The 17,360-nt window shown below is 43.2% G+C and overlaps 1 protein-coding gene across 9 annotated transcripts in view; it reads right to left on the bottom strand.

Annotated features, from left to right (window-relative positions):
- Positions 1-2,071: 2,071 nt before the first annotated feature.
- The window catches only part of LOC309661053 (uncharacterized protein), a 37,634-nt gene continuing 22,345 nt past the window's right edge, over positions 2,072-17,360 (bottom strand). Inside the window, exons 2-10 of one of the 9 annotated variants that reach the window (XR_014263823.1) lie at positions 16,839-16,948; positions 16,071-16,182; positions 11,457-11,518; positions 7,911-8,048; positions 5,257-5,378; positions 4,594-4,717; positions 4,268-4,477; positions 4,095-4,181; positions 2,072-3,404 (exon numbers count right to left, since the gene is read on the bottom strand). Coding sequence is in view for 1 of the 9 variants with exons in the window: in XM_082462329.1 (XP_082318455.1) it covers positions 7,968-8,048; positions 11,457-11,518 (143 nt within the window). In the remaining 8 variants the exon portion in view is untranslated. Of the gene's footprint in view, positions 3,405-4,094; positions 4,211-4,267; positions 4,478-4,593; positions 5,062-5,256; positions 5,379-7,910; positions 8,049-8,343; positions 11,103-11,456; positions 11,519-16,070; positions 16,183-16,838; positions 16,949-17,360 lie in introns of those variants that run through there. The other 8 variants (XR_014263824.1, XR_014263826.1, XR_014263829.1 and 5 more) reach the window with 8 other exon arrangements.

The following is a 17,360-nucleotide window of genomic DNA, read 5'->3' as shown; positions in this document are numbered from 1 at the left end:
CTTGATAAACAAGTTATGTAACAACTGTAACCTTGCAGTTTTTGCCTTGATAAGTCTCCCCTATTTGGTAGTCTGGTGGAACACAATTCAAGTGCTTCTTGAAGCTGTCTCCCATATTAATTCTATTTGTAGATTAAGGTGTTCAAATCATTTATCATCGTAACAAATATCATTCAAAGGATTACTCTTAATTCTAACAGAATTGATTACAATGGCCCCTGCTTTCTGGCATCTTTCATTGAGTCTTGGTAAATGTTGATAAATAATTCAAAGAAGTGTTAAAAACATCTGAGGCTTTTCAGTTGGCTAATAAACTCTTGCCAACCAATGTACCTTGTGCTCCATCTCTTACAAAATGATGGAAAGAGAGTATCTGTCCTACAAAATAACTTAAGATCCAAGTATCAAAAATGTGTCCATTAATAATTTTGAAACTATTTTCTATAACTTTTCATGCCCTACAAACTTTACATAAGGAAGCAGAAAAGGTGCATATCCTTTAACCCAATATTGTGTGGCTAAACACACCTCCAAATCACTCATGTCAGTTGATAGAATAAGACCTTATCCTTCCAATAGACATTTTCTAACATTCCAATTACTACACTCTCATTTCACAACTTTTCCTCCTAACTTTGTTAGAACTCAATGGTGTGAAATAAGGGCTGAATAAGTAGATTTGCATATATGCATAAGGTTTCTAATGTACCCGAATACTTGAAAAGGGAAACAAAGTAAGCCATGATCAGAACTCCAAAATGGCATATAATCAACTTTATTCATAAGTTTTTGGAAATTTACATCTGACAACAAGCAATGCCAAAATTCAAACCTGCTACTCATATTGGCTCTAAGTGAACTCTATCTTACATTTAGTTAAGCAATGCCCAAGGTCAGCTTTACATGCATTACTCAACCCTCACCACAACCCTCTTCATTGTGATTCAACAAATATGCCTGTCCTTGTGAAGCTTACATTCTACCAGGGAACAGACAATAGGTATACAAATAAGTTTATAATCTAGTCTGTCTCAAACCTCTTTAAAAGTGACCCTTGAGCACTGAATTCCACGGGTCAGTAGCTATCAATCTTCTCCTGAAAGGAAATTCGTTAACAATAAACTTTGTATCGTTGTTTTTGTCAAAAAGGCCACCGAGAAAGCAGTGGTGGCCTACCTACCCTTTACTGTTTTTCTCCATTTTACAGAAGAAAATTGAGATTGTGTCAAGAATCTAGATTTCTTTTCCTATCACTTCCCCCAATTGCTTAGAACACTCCTGCCACTCTAATTCAGCATCCCATGACCCTCATCTATCCAGGTACCACAAAATACCCAATACTGAAAGCTGAATGCTCATCTTTTAATGGTTTCTCTAGTTTCAGTGCAAGAGTTTAACTACTGTTTGCTTAACACACACAGGAAAGGAACAGATAGAGGACTTCTGCTCATGAGTCCCCCTCTTACTATGCCCTGTACCACTGGAACAGTTTTCATATTTTATCTTCTTTTGATACCAATATCACTATGAACAATAAACCCACCTCTAAGGATGTACCCAAAATACTGTTCATTTTTTGGCATAGCTTGAAATAACTTTTGAAATAATTTTCTCTATGTGAAGTTGTCAATTTGCTATAATGTTCATTAGTTCGTTTATATTCAACTTTCAGTTGTCTTTTTGCAAAGCTGAGTAAGTATATGTATGTATACATACAGGCATACCTCGTTTTATTGCTTCACTTTATTGCACTTTGCAGATACTGCATATTTTACAAATTGACAGTTTGTGGCAACCCTGTGTGGAGCAAGTCTGTTGGTTCCATTCTTCCAACAGCATTTGCTCACTTTGCATCTGTGTCACATTTTGGCAACTCTCGCAATATTTCAAACTTTTTCATTATTATTATTATATTTCTTATGGTGATCTGTGAAGTCACTATTGCAAAAAAGATTGACTTGATGAAGGCTCAGGTGATGGTTAGCATTTTCTAGCAAGAAACTATTTTTAATAAAGGGATGTGCATTGTTTTTTAGACATGTTGCTACTGCATACTTAATAAACTACAGTATAGTGTAAACATAACTTTTATTTGCACAGAGAAACCAAACAATTTGTGCAACTCCCTTTATTGCAGTGGTCTGGAACCAAATCCACAATATCTCCGAGGAATGGCTGTGTATTTTTTCCTCTTTCCTCTGCTCTATGAAAGGTTGCACACTAGACACCAGTTCTGCATCTTGCTCTTATTTTCAGTAATGGTATAGTCTTTTTTTTTTTGGCTGCGCTGCACGGCACATGGGATCTTAGTTCCCTAACCAGGGATTGAACCCATGCCCCCTGCATTGGGAGTGCAGAGTCTTAACCACTGGACCACCAGGAAGTCCCAGTAATGGTATAATCTTTAGCAAATTATCTACCCTTCCAATTTATTCATCTGTAAAACGGGAAGAACACTGTGTGAGAATTAAACGGAATAATGTAAGGACAGGAGCAATGGAGTGACACGTGCAATACGATAAATGCTACCTCCACTTGGTCCCTACAGCCCCCCTCGCTGCTGCTGCCCATAATCGTTAAGACAGCTACAACTCATACCAGACAAACGACCCTTTAGACCATAGATTAAATGCTCACGGGAAATCAGGAGAGTACAGCAGATCATCCCAGATTAAGTGGTCAACAGCTTTCTCCCTAAGGGAAATAAAGAGAAAGTTTTCAGTCAGTTATTAAACACACTGTTTGAGACAAATTTAAAAGGATTTCCACAGAGCCTGTGTACATGTACACTGGATTCTTTCACCTTCCAACAAAATCAAGGTTTCCAAATTCCCTTATGTATTTGAACACATTCTCTGGTGTATCCAGAAAAGTCTAAAAAGTGTTACTGGGACGAAAACTTTTTCTTTACCAACTTAGGTTGAAGTACTTGGGGGCCTGTGAATTAACAGACAGATTAATAGGAGCAAAGATTATTATACATGTAGGCAAGAGCATGCTGTAAGGAGTAAGGATTTATATACCAGCTTAATAGGATGGGGGTGGGGAAAGGTATTAAGGCCTCAGTGGGAAAGTATGGAAGGTTCTCACAGGATGTATTTACACAGTTCCTTGGCAGGTCCTGATGCCAGAGAGGGCTTATGGCAGCTGAATACTTAGTAAGACCTGCTTTACTTATCAAAGGGAAGTTCAGAGAAAATTTGTTGTTTTTTTGGTGTTTTTCTTTTTTTTTTTTCCAGCAGCTGCTGTTTGTTCAGATGGTCTCAGTTTCAATAGTCATTATGCCATTTTGGTGAGGTTAGTCCCTTCATTTCCCTGTTATAACCTGTCATGAAGTTTCATAGGCAAGGAGCTGGGGAGATTGCTGTGGGGAGACGTGGATTAGAAGTTGGGAGGTAAGAGATCTGCGAACAAAAACAGATAACGAGGATGAATACGCATAAAAGAGCAAATCCCAACACACAGCCCCATCTTTCACTGAACCAGTCTCTTATTCTCGAGGTCAGTCCAATTAATCAACGGTGCTTCACTCATTTTACGTAGGATGTCAACCCGTTCTTTTATACGGTTCAAACTATCCTGTACTTCATTTGATTTATTTACATACAAGCAGCAGTCTGCCAATGATGGCACACTGTGTTCCCTGCTGGGCAGCCTGTGTGGCCAGGAGATGGCGATTTCAGAGCACAGAGGCGAAACTGCTAACCCCTGACGGACGTGCTTTCAATGTCTGCGGGGTGCCAGTGAATCCTTGTTCCTTGACTTTGGAAATGTTCAGAATTGCTTCTTCTAGAACCGAAGTTTTCAAGCTTGGAAAAAGGGTCCTTACTGAATCAGGATTGCAATACATGAGTGGCTTGCCTACAATGTCTGGTTGGATGTGTCTACGCGGTGCTACTTTACGCCTGAAGGAGCCCAGGTCTGTAATCCGGCTAGCATTTAAAGTGGGATAACTAGTGAGGGAAGGTGCCAGGTAGCCAAGTCCACATCGCCCTGACCATTTAGGTGGGAACCCTTTATATACCTTATTGCCACATAAAATAAACAGACCAGAGGTGTTCACAAACAAGGTCAGAGTGGAACCTGTGACCCACCAGGTTGGAGTTCGGTGTCCATGGTGGCCTTTGTCGTTAGTTATGTTGGCATCTGTATATCTCCATTTCCCATGTGCCTCTGTCAGGCTGTAAGAGCAAAACAGGCTGCGAAATATCTGGTAAGAGGAGACCTTCAGTCTGGTTTTGGCAGCTATCGAGAAAGGTGTCATTACCTGACCAGGTCATTCCAGAATTCTGGTCAACTCATTTGTGGCCTGGGGTATTGGGCAGACCAACCAGGGGAACAGCTGAGCGGTTCCAGGTCCTATTTGTGTGGCCTGCAGACCAGGAATACTGTCCAGTGACGAGGCAAACATTTGTATCATTATAATAATCAGTCTGGAACTCATTTATAACATCTTTGGAGGATGTGAAGGTGTCATCTGTGGAATCAAACCAGTGTTCGATTACAGTATTGTTTTGGTATGTTACCTAGGAAGGGTCCAGTGTCATTTTTATTTTCAACGCAAAGAGAAAATTTTCCCTCCAATACCCTCACCTGAGTGAAGGACAGACCTCAAGCCTCCATGGGGGTTCCCCAATGCCAAGTCACTCTGCCGTAGGAGGAAGCAGAGTGCCTTCCATACATCCACTGTCCAGAATGGGTCCACCAGGTGCTTGCGCTGGCAGGGACAAAACCTAGTTCAGGTTCTGGTGCGTTATTTAGACGCTGACATAACCAGCAATTAGACTGATTAGTTAAGGTGGCCAGGGTCTGAAAGATTGGTGTGAGTGGGTGTTGTGGCCATGCTAAAACTGTTGAAAAAGCAGTAAGAATTCGCTGAAGCAAGACACAGTCTGAAAGGGAGCCCGTAGTGGGGGAACAAGAGGGAGGATAGGTTTAGACAAGCAACCTCCAGTCAGTCCTTCTGTAACTGAAAGAGGAAGGGTTTTGTTTAAATTTCTAGGTCAGAGTATTTTGCAGGTCAGGCAGAGGTTGCAAGGGAAGATAAATGGAGACAAAATTCTTTTTTTTTTTTTGAGACAAAATTCTTGATCGGAGATCTTGGGTAAAGCTGTCTACTTCGTGGTGTCGTCTGCTTCTGGAGCCTGAGTAAGCTCTTGAAATCCTCAATTTGAGGTCACGCATAGGGATGGCCTTCTAATTGTCCTGGGGCGGGGTCGGGGGGGGTGATGATATGGATCTAGCTTGGTATCTCACGTGAATCCAGGAGGACTTCTATTCTGATGACAGGGTAGATGGTTAGCAGTACTTCCTAAGGCCTCTCCCAGCAAGGTGACAATGTACGTTTTCTTCTAAAAATGTTGATGTATACTCATCTCCTAGAAGAAACGGATGGCAAGGCCTGTCAGTGAGGACCATGCTTTTTTTCACCTGTTGATGAGATGCACCAAGTATAGAAGTTCTTGTATATAACTAGTCAGAGTACTGAACTGTTCACTCAAGTCCCCATGTTGCTCGCCCAACCCAGGAATGGAAGGTTTAGAGATGCCAGCTGGCACTGGGATGACGAAAAACTATTTCAAAAGGGGTCCATTTGGAGTATCCTGGATCTGTACAAGGGCCAGGGATAATGCTTCTAGCCATATAAGTCTAGTTTCTAGATAGATTTTTTTTTTTCCCCTGGCATTCTTTTTTATGTCTACATTTTAAGGTCTTCCTTCCCTGAGGATAAGGGATGGTAGGGAATATGAAATGTTAACAAATATCCTCTCAGAGTCTTTGTGAGCAAGTGACTTGTTTCTGCTGTAAAGTGAGTTCCTTGGACAAACTAATGGTTACCAGTGGAGGCGGGGGGGGGGCAATATAGGGGTGGAGGACTGGAGGGTACAAACTATTGGGTTTGTAGGCTATAAGGATGTACTGCACAACACGGGGAACACAGCCAATATTTTGCAACAACTGTAAATGGAGTGTAACCTTTAAAAATTGTATGAAAAATATAAAAATTAAAAAAAAAAAAAAGTTCCTTCGTCAGATTCAGTTCATAAAGAAATGCCGAAACAAGGAATAATCTAAGTTATTAGTTTGTTACAACTGTTGTGGCATCAGTATGTCTAGTTGGCTAGCACAGACCATCCACTAAACATGCAGACAATAACTAAACAGTGAAAAGAGCCTAAGGCTGGAGGTGAGTCTATAAAGTCCACCTGGAGTGCCATAAAGGACAATGTGAGTCTTGGATGACTCCCTGAGCTACATTGGTTACCTCCAGAAACTTGGTAAGATTTATACACTGGGAAATAATTTGTAGGAAGTACCAGTACCTGCAGGGGTCAAGAATCTGTGGAACTGCCAAAGTGTGCTAACAGCCTGACAGACTCTAAGGGCTTATCTAGTCGGTGTAAATGTTTGTAGCTTTCCCTTTTGCCAATGTATCAGCCCTAGGAAGAGCTATGAGTTTTGTAGCTTGGGCTGATTTTCTAGTGGGCAGCATGCAGCAAGTGTTTGCTGTGGGATAGTCAGCTTCCCTGAAAATTCTGTTTACAAGAGCCATCACACAGAAGAGCATGTCTGGCTTGCTAAAGGACATGTCCAAGAGGTCTTCTTGTGGTTTAGAAATCATCTCGATGGTTGTAAGGTAACCATGTGGAATGGTTCTTTATCATAAGGGGTTTAAGAGTATTAGAGGTGCAAGATGATGGAGGGGTAGTTAACGGGCCTGTTCATAGGTGGTCTTTCATTGAGTAGAGAGGTGTTGTGTTTTATGGACTTGTAAGAACTGATACAGCATGGGAACAAAAAGGTGAAAAGGGGAAGCTTGTGTAAGGCTACTGGCTTGTGAATCAGGGTGGCAGCCAAGTTAATGTACTTAGGCACAAGGACATGTCTGATGCCATAGGGTCCAACTGACATGAGAAATATTCTATGGGGTGTATCTGAAAGGGAAAAGGTTGTCCTGGAATACCTGCATCTATCCCACTCTTTTCATGGCAGTATAGGTGGAAAGGTCTGTCAAAACTGAGTAATATGAGGGCTAGGAGATGGACAATGTGAATTTCAATGCTTCAGTAAAGGATTCTGTGGCGTATCTGGCAGGAAGGCATATAAAGGTTTGGCAGGGACAGCAAAGTTGGTAATCCATTGGTGGCAAGAGCCAGCTGCCCATAAAGATTTGCATAATTGTTCATCTTTGGAAGAGGGATGGACAAAATTGAGTCAAAGCATTTGGGGTGAGTTTTTGCATACCCAGAGATATTTCATGACAGGAGGAGGTAACTATTGTTTCGACCCAGTGAAGTGTGACTCTGGAGGTTTTATGCCCTTTGTCAGCTAGTGCATTTAGATGTTCTTCTCAATTTATAGTCTTTATATCATTCTAGTGGGTTGTCCCTGCCTTCAATGACAAATACCAACACTTGTACTATCAATGCTAAGTTTAAGTTTGAATCCATCACTTCTGCTCTGAGCTGTGTAAAAATATCACAAAGGTGCTCACAATGAAAGGAAATTTTCTTCTGGTTCAGCTGTGACTCCAGACAGGATCCAAAGAGGAGTTCTACCATCTCTTCTCTGGGTTTTATGGAGACTTTCTTTACCCTTCTGTGTTAGCCTCTTAAGGCACTGCGTCAACCTTGAAAGGGCACAGGAAAGGGCGATTTGGGTTTTTCACAGGGCTCTCTACCATTTCCTGCGTTCCTCTCTCGTCAGTGTCCGTGGACCTCAGCAGTTTCTTTAACCGAGTCTGAAAACCCACTAGAAGCAGCTGTTCTGCTTGTGAACGTCCGTTTCCTTTGTTAAAGGAGAGCCGGATTCGGGCCTTTGCACCAAACACGTGCCTGGGAACCCTCCGGTGGTCACTGACACGTGCTCGAGTCCGGGCCATTTCATTTCACTCAAAGATAGAAACATACCTGCGCTTAGAACTCAGGCCGCTGCACCCGCAGTCGTTGGAGACAAAGTCCCCAGGCTCACAGTCGGTCAGAGACCCGCTGTTGCCGCCGCAGGCTGGGCCTGGCCCGAACCCGCTGCAAAGTAGCCGCGGCTGCGCCCTGGGGAAGCAAAGCGCAAACTTGTTACCACGCGCGGGCCAGCAGGCCGGGAAGCCTCCGGGAGGCTGGGCGCAGTGTGTGTGCCTCGCGCGGCCCCGGGACAGGCACTGCCGTCCCCTCCCTCCTACCCCTCCCCGGGCCGCCGAGAGCTGCTCTACTGCGTTCTGGCCGCCGGGAGCAGCGGAGCTCCGGGCGGGCAAAGCTCGAGGGGACGCGAGGCGAGCCCAGCCCCACCCGGGCCGGCGGACCGGCCGGGAACCCTCCCCGCCGCAAGAGGCCAAGAGACCACACTCACCGCCCAACTCCGTGGGACAAAGAGACCCACGCCCGCGGAGACACAGCAGGTGGGGCGGGACCTGGAGGGCTGCGGGGCGGGCAGCCAATCCCCGGGACGATTGGGGAGGGGGCGGGACGGGAGGAGGGCCGTGGGGTAGGCAACCAGTCCCAGGGAAGTTCCGGGCCGAGAGGTGAGGAGAGGGAGCGGGGCGGAGCGGGGCGGAGAGGGGTGGGGGGGGGCGGGGCCCGGCATTTCGACTTTGGCTATGGCGGGAGAACTAGCTGACTGTGCGTGGAACGTGCTTTTTGGAGCCTCAGGGAGTCCGCGCGCGGAAACCGGATTTATCTGGCGCCTCCCCAGGCCTTAGCCCTCGTGCATCTGGTTCTCCCAGGCCAACGTTCCTTCCACAAGAACTCTCCTAGCGAGGCCTTCTCCTGTATCCTCTCCTCAGGTTAGCGCCTGGTCCAGGGCTCCCGGTCACACAACCCCCTAGAATGCTGAGCTGCTCGTTCCTATGCCACAGTTTAATTTATTTTGAGTGCCTACTATGTGCCATGCACCCTTCTAATCTTTAAAAAGGCGAAACAAAGGACTTTGACATTCTAGTGGAGAACAAAAACAAAATCAAGATGTAAAAATAAAATGTCGTAGGGTAATAAGTGATAAGGAGAAAAACCTAAGTATTTATTACAACTTGGAAAACTAAAGATAGACAGTAGTCTTTGCTGTGAAAAATGCCCCTTATGACATTAAGAAATAAAGAAGCAAAACTTACCATGACTGGTGTTACTGTGCTGCTTTGGAATATACTTCACTGTAGAAATGACTAAATGTGATGGAAGGCTCTTTACCAGAGATCCCGAGTAGGGTCCTATTTGGATCCATATTGCAGAGGGGACCAAGATGGACAAGGACAATGGCCCCGGGCTGCGGTACTCATGGTCCACAGTCCTGGTGGCAGTCACTAGTGAGAGGATGCTCGGGAAGGAAGCTAGCTGTCATGGGGGTGGGATAGTGGTCTTCAAACCCTTCAGATTCCCAGGTCTCCTCTCCCAGCCCTGAATAGGCCTGCAGCCTGCTTTATCCTTCCCAGTGTTCTGCAGCTGGGGGGAACCCTTCCCCCAGAGCAGCACCAATCCCACGGCTCTGGTCTGGGCTCCAGTCCTATTGGCTTCCTCAGCCCTCCCAGGCTATTTATTTATCTCCTGCCTCTTCAAATTTCTCTCTTTTGCTCTTCAGTCTGGCTTAAGAAATGGGTGTAACCACTATTCACACTGCCCTTTGCTTATGCTGATTCACTGCCCCATTTATAACTCTGTTTATTTCATTGATGTCTCTTTTCCTCCCTCTCCCTTTTAAATTAAATTACATTTTATTTTCTCCAAGCTATTTTTACCTTCTAAAACATGTGTGTTTTCATAGTATAGTTGAGTAAAGCCAGGGGTGAGGGGAACAGTGATTGTGAAATAAAGTGGAAAGAGAGAAATGCTCAGTCCTTGGAAGGAATTGTCTCCTGTTGGGATGTGTTTATTTATTTATAGAACTCATATGTATTGAGAACTACCATATGCCAAGCCCTGTGGTAGACCTAGAGGTACATAGATAGTAAGAAAAAGAAAAAAAAACAGAACAAATCATGGACCTTGCCCATGTGGAACTTTTAGTCTAGCGGGTAAAACATATTAATACAAGAATCACATTTTTAAAACGTGAAATTACCACTTAAGAGCTAAGATGGAGGTCAGAGACTCAGCTGTGAGGTTGAGGAAGGGGTGATTAAGCAGAAAATTGAAGATGAGTTTATGAGGCAAAGTGGAGGAGCCTGGGGTTTAGTTCCACGTAGAGGGAAGAGCATGTGCAGAGTGTGGGCTCCAGGAAGGAGCTCAGTGCATTCGTGGAAATGTAGGAAGGCTGCTGTGAGTTCTGCACAAAAAGCCTAGGGATGGGGATGGAGAGAGATGCAGGATAGGCATGATATAAACTGGGCTTGGGGGTAGGGGACTGGGGTGTGGAGGGCGGGGTTATCTGGAGATGCTGGTGGCTGCCAGAACTTGTAGACCATAAAATTGCCCATATATAATGCTCATTAATAATATGTTGTATACATGCATGTCAGTAAAAGTTGATGTTTGCAAGGCTGGCATGTGTTCAGGCCAGCAGGTTGAAGACAATAAGAGCTAACCTTTATTGCCCACTTACTACATGCTCTGAACTCCTTTAACTGCTCTACACAGATTAGCTTATTTACTCCTTTCAGCCACCTACTGGGTACACAATTTCTCATTTTGTACCAGAGGACCCACATATTGCTAATATTTTGTGAGAGCTCTTCTCCTGCCACTCTAATAGTTTAGGTGGCTGGTAAACATATTAGGAATTGTGAGCACATCCAAACAGTGGGTCAGGTTCCTCCCCAACACGTGTACACAAACATAACCTTAGGGAAGGAAACAGAAATCACAGCTGCAATGGCCAGATGGTGGACACAGGATGGCAGCATGGAATTCTCAATTTCTCTAACTCTGAAGGTGCTTTTCCCTAAAAGTGATTGTGGAATTTCAATTAGAACTCTTGAGAAAATCTAGAATTATGTTGATAGCCATGTTAGAAGCTGCGTGTTGACCAGCTGAACCTGAACAATGGCACTTGCTGTCCTATAGTATTTGATTATATTGGATTTTAAATATTGCTTTTCCTTAAAAAAAAAAAAGCGCTCTTTAAAATAATTACATGTTTTCCATGAGAAATGGACTATTGCCTGCCATGTCAGTAAACAAAGGATGTCACAGTCATCAGCGATTGAAGCCGCAGCCGAAGGTAACCTGGTGAGCCCCGAGGGAGCTCAGGAAGGAAAAGAATACCTGCCATCTAGCAGCCATCAGACTGCAGCCACGCCGTATGTTGAGTCCTGAGGAAACACCGATGTGAAAACACTGGATGCTGGCCTGGAGAGCTGAGGTGCATATCAAAGGAATGACTTCAGTGAGCCCAGATTCTTGCATCTTCCCATGCATAGAAAAGCGCTAAATTCCTTAACTTGAGATATCTGGTTTTCTTTAATTTACAATAATCTTTTGACATTCAAACTACCTGCCCTTTGTTGCAAAACTCCTATATGTCCTGGCCCTTACCTCGCCTCCTCGGAGCAGTTCTCTCAGGGTTACTTGAGATGCTGCCTCCCGGGCTTGAAGTCCTAAAAATTTCCACCAAATAATACATAACTCTCAACTTTTAGGTTGTGAATATATATTTTTAGTCAACATCCATTATGCTTAGCATCCAATGTACTCTATGAAAGTAGTATATAAATTATATTTGGCCAGTTAAACTAATTAGCATAAGGTATCCAATTGAAAGTACAGCAAAAAATGGACTATTTAATTCTATTAAAGAAAATGGAGTGAAGAGCTAGACCTGCTTCTTCAGTAGCACAATTTAATGAGACTGCTTCAGATGAGTCCTGTTCTACATCAGAAAAGGAACACAAATCCCTCCAGCTTCTATTTCTGGCTCTACCACAGGCTTTGCTATTATACCCAGAGCAAGATGGAACCTGCTACTTTTTTTCCATCTGCAAAATGTAGGCAATGCTTTTAGCCTTTTTCACAGGAGGGGCAGGATTAATGAGAGCCACAAATAACCTTGACCTGTTTTGTAACTGCAAATGCCTTTTTATTGCTATATTTTCATGAAAAATGAAAATCTCCTAGATTTTTTTTTCTGACGAGTTAATATTAGGCTAAAACTTTAAAGTCTGGAATATGTACTTTATCAGCTGCTCTTTAAAATTCCAGTATCCAAATTCAAAAGGAGAATAAGATAAATCTTTCAAGTGATCATCAAAACAGGAAGGAAGTGAAAGGGTTGCCTTATAAATTGAGGTCTATTTGTTTTTTCAAAACTGTTATTTTCACTAAGATTAGTAAGACTGAAATACATTATTAAAGCCATGTTGAATGAGGCTAGCTTGCTGGAAAAAACATGCCAAAAGTAAGTTGGTGTGTCAGGATATTGTATCCCCATGTTTACATGTCAAGCCAGTTGAGAAGTTTGTGCTAATGTGCTTTAGAATGATTGTTGATCACTGACATCTTTCCATCAATCCCAATACTGATGCCGCAGGCCTGGGATTGATGGTGCATGAAGGAAGAAAAATTCTTAAACGTGGTGCTTTTGCAGAGCTCTGACTAGTCAGAGAATATCTTTTCCATCCTAGGCAATGGTTACTGGTGTACATCACTGTAGGAGAATGCAGTCCTTATTTCAGCAATTAGGTCAGATACACATTATGATTTACTTGTTTTTGAAAGACAGAATCGAGGTCAGAATCATAAGGAACGAAATCAACTATTTCAAAATATGTAGCCGGTTAGTGGGAAGTGCTTAATTCCCTATGCCTATAGGTTCCAGGTGGAGGTATTTCTAGTAGAATAACATGCTTGTCTGTCTCTGCTCCCTTCCTTCCTCTTCCCCAGGGAAGGAAGGGCTTCTCTCCTGGATGAGTTTGAAGGAACAGGGCAGGAAGGGGCAGCCTCTCCCGACCTCCGGGGCTCTGAGACCAGCTGAGCTGCAGTTGCCGATGTGAATTCTGTTTACTGCAACTGAGTCCATGTAACGTATTTGCTTTGTGCTTCTGGCCATGCTATTATTAATGTTTGTTATCTGGACTCTGGGATGAGTTTTACATAATGAAGAAAATAATCCATATTCATAAAATTCTCCCACATCAAGTCTTATCTTATTTCAGAAACTCAGAGGAGAAATCACCCATTTTATAGATGCCAGAATCCAGACGAAATGTAAAATAATGGATATTCTGTCTTTTGCTTGTGCTCACATTCTTCCATATTCTTCATGGCAGTGGCTGTAGAAGTATAGAGGGAATGGGAAAAGTGCAACGTTTTTACATATACTTTTCCTACTTTAATTTTAACTAAGACTGTGGGCTGTACCAGGCCATCTCCTTAGATCTAACATAGTAGCTAACACACATCTGAAGCTCAACACATACTTGTTGACTGAATGAATTATTAAATTCAGGGCATTTTAATTGAAAATGTTTAAAAACCATTTTAAGGTATTTCATAATGCCCTTAATCAAATTCAATAATAGATTACTTACAAGTAATCTGATCCAGCCTGGGGGTCTTACCAAGCTCCTTTTTGGGCAGACCCATCACGAAGGTCATGGGTGTACACAACTGAGGAAGCTTTTAAGCATTTATCACACAAAGGAGGGAACTACCACATTAGCATAGACCTCACATAAATATATAATACAGAAATACAGAATCCCAGCCAAACACTTCTGGATGGGAAGAGTTAAAAAGGATAGCATCTATCATGGACACTGATTACAAGGAAAATGATATCAGCCCTCTGGGGCCTGAAGCTCTAGCCTGTGCCCAGTAACGGCTGTCATCCATCATCTACCTCATCTTAGCCTGTGCCTGATGAGCCCCTTTCTACTTACTAAGTGTACTTCCTCTGCCTCCCTCTGACCTTTCTACATCACATCCTCCAACTGCCTGTTCTTGCTCCAGACGACATATACCCCTAGGGGTTCTCCCTCTCCTTCCCCAGACTCCTGGGGACTCTCATTTTCAGCCTCATGGGTGAAGGGTGGTCTCACTTCCATTCATGCACTTAATTGGGCAACAGGCACTAACTGAGCAGCAGCTGTGTTGAGCACCGGGCTACGTGCCTGGGATACAAAGATGATCCAAACATAGTCCTGGTTCTCCAAGAGTTCATGGATGACGGTCGGACAGTACGTGATGTGGTCGAGGTAGCACCGGGCATTGTGGAGACAGAAATGAGACACAAAACCAGCCCCAGAAGAGTTCCAGGAGCAGAGCCTCCTTCCTCAGGTTGCCATGTCCCAGCAGAGATGGAGGGAGGTAGACTTGATAATTTTTTTTTTAATTTTTAAATTTCTATTTTTTTTTACAGTAGGTCCTTGTTGGTTATCTATTTTAAACATAGCAGTGTGTACCTGTCAGTTCCAAGCTCCCTAACTATCCCTCCCCCCCACTATTCCCCCCCCACCGTGGTAACCATAAGTAACCATAAGTTGGTTCTCTAAGTCTGCTTCTATTTTGTAAATAAGTTCATTTGTATAATTTTTTTTTTTAGATTCCACATATAAGTGATATCATATGATCTTTGTCTTTCTCTGACTTGCTTCATTTAGTATGATAATCTCCAGGTCCATCTATGTTGCTGCAAATGGCATTATTTCATTCTTTTTAATGGCTGAGTAGTATTCCATTGTTTATATGTACCACATCTTCTTTATCCATTCCTCTGTCAATGGACATTTAGGTTGCTTCCATGTCTTGGCTATTGTAAACAGTGCTGCAATGAACACTGGGGTGCATGTATCCTTTTGAACCATGGTTTTCCCTGGGTATATGCCCAGGAGTGGTATTGCTGGATCATATGGTAGCTCTATTTTTAGTTTTTTAAGGAGCCTCCATACTGTTCTCCATAGTGGCTATACCAATTTACATTCCTACCAATAGTGTAGGAGGGTTCCCTTTTCTCCACACCCTCTCCAGCATTTATTGTTTGTAGATTTTTTGATGATGGCCATTCTGACTTGAGACTTGAGATTTGAACAAGTCCCAGATCCAGAACAAAAGGCTTTGTGAAGCTGAGTTTGTGCTCAGACAAAGAGGAATATTAGATGTGGGCTCAGCAGAGGAAGGAAAGGAAAGTTCTGCAGACATTACAGAAAATGTCAGTTTAGATTTGGGGGCTTAGAAACAGCACTCATCCCTCTTTCTGATGGGGCCTTATTGACACTTTTTTAAAATTGGGGTTAGAGAATCAGGGCTAAGGCATAAAAAGGGTCCATTTACTAAAATTCTTATAATACATCAGGAAAAATTAAGTGTGTGCTGTAGGTATTTTACTGCCATTTTAGAGGAGGTTTATGGTTTCTTAACAAGCTTAATTCATTATAACGTGCATACTTGTATAGACAAGTTGAGGAGAAAGCTTAATTGACATTAATCCCAAAGGTGTTGATGGGAAGGGCTTTTTTTGTTTGTTTGGTTGTCTTTGAAGCAAAGATCAGAGGTGATTCTTTGTCACCCACAAAACTTTGATGTTTTCCTGCGCTAATGCTCACAGTCAGGATGTAAACACAAATATACACTGGCAACATCCACAATCACTTTATGACTAGGTGAGAAATTTGTTAAGGAAAATAATTGTTGCTGCTCAATGTGGCTTTGAAATGTTCCTGGGCCCCCTGGAGGGAAAGCTAGTTCTAGAACAGAAGTATTAATATCCATTAACAAACAAGGTCTACGTGAAAAGCCAGTTTAACAGACTGCAAATTAATGTATCAAAATGGCAAAGAAAAAAAAAAAAGGTTGGGGGGGGATCGGGGGGACACTTGCTTTAGTACAGTTGGAGTGGGAGTGTATAAGGATGTGAGTCTGACTGCGTTTTGGAGCCGGACAGGCTCAGCTTTGAATCCTGGCTCTGTTATTTACTAGCTGTGTGCCTTCAAGCAAATTGCATCTTCTCAGTTTCCTCATAAATAAAATGGAGATAATAATATTGCTGTTAGGATTAACTGCAATTACATAGTTAAGGTGCCTAATATATAAGTACATGCTCAAAATGGTAGATATGTTGATCTTGAGCAAAACAGTCATTTCACAAAATTTTAACTGATGTCTTAAAGGATATGGTATGAATTTTAAGTGTACTAAATGCCCCAAATGCCCTACCTTGCCAGCTCTTCATGGTATGATATTGGCATATGTGTTTCATTGTTGCCATGGATACTGAAGATGCCAGAGAGGATTCATCAAAAGATATGGATGAAACCTGGTAGAGAACCTGAGGACCAATTTATTCACACACATAACTACAATTATTCCATATGTTGTATTAACACAAGCATCGATGAGTTCTGGTTATATCTGGCTCTCTCTTACAAATATTATCCTCTGCTTAATTTATAACCTGATATACCTAGGTGGAAGGAGTACTTTTGTTAGGTAGTTAGACATTAGCAGCAAGGAGGTGACAGTGGTGAGAAAACCAAGACGAAACCAAGTCACACACCCAGCCATCTGGGGACTCTCCCTTGACACCACCCAGACGGGTAAAACTATGGTCGTGTGGTGGGCAGCTTATCCTGATAATAGAGGGGCACAGTAACACAAGGGGAGGTCCCCCGGCTGCGCATGCCCAGACCAGACAAGCGTATAACCTATAGTAAACCCAAACTCATTATACCGTAATTATAAAAAAAATTTACATGTGGTTTGGCCGCCCCCCCCCCCGCCGTGGGCGTTTTTTAGCGATTCAAGGGTGAGAGCATGCGCAGCAGTAATCTTGTTACATAGCTCGGGACTGTCAATCAAATAATGATCCCCTGTCACTCACCCCCGCCTCCCTGCAAAATGCTCCTTAAAAGCACCCTTAAGCGTGTATAGCTGCTTTCCATTCGCAGAAACAGCCCGCTCTCTCTCTGAGAGTGTAGAGTGTACCTTTGGGTCGATAAAATTTGCTTTGGCCTTGCTTCACTTCGCTGAAACAGCCCGCTCTCAAAAACAGCCTACTCGGGTCTTCCCTGGTGGCGCAGTGGTTGAGAATCTGCCTGCCAATGCAGGGGACACGGGTTCGAGCCCTGGTCCGGGAGGATCCCACATGCCGCGGAGCAACTAGGCCCGTGAGCCACAATTACTGAGCCTGCGCGTCTGGAGCCTGTGCTCCGCAACAAGAGAGGCCGCGATAGTGAGAGGCCCGCGCACCGCAATGAAGAGTGGCCCCTGCTTGCCGCAAATACAGAAAGCCCTAGCACAGAAACGAAGACCCAACACAGCCAAAACTAAAAATAAAATAAAATTAAAAAAAAAAAAAAAAGTTCCTTCACTCCAAAGTAGAAAATGGCCAAGATCTGGGACGAACTAAAATCCCACTCTTCGGTTTAAAAATAAAGAAACAGCCTACTCACTCTCTCTCCCTCCCCCTCCCCCTCCTCCTCCTCCCTCCTTCTCCCCCTCCACCCC

This window comes from Balaenoptera physalus (assembly GCF_965194825.1).
Source record: "Balaenoptera physalus genome assembly, chromosome: 5".
In the NCBI taxonomy this organism is placed as follows: Eukaryota; Metazoa; Chordata; class Mammalia; order Artiodactyla; family Balaenopteridae; genus Balaenoptera; species Balaenoptera physalus.
Note: the sequence above shows the minus strand (reverse complement) of the source record. Positions and strands in the feature narration are given on the sequence as shown.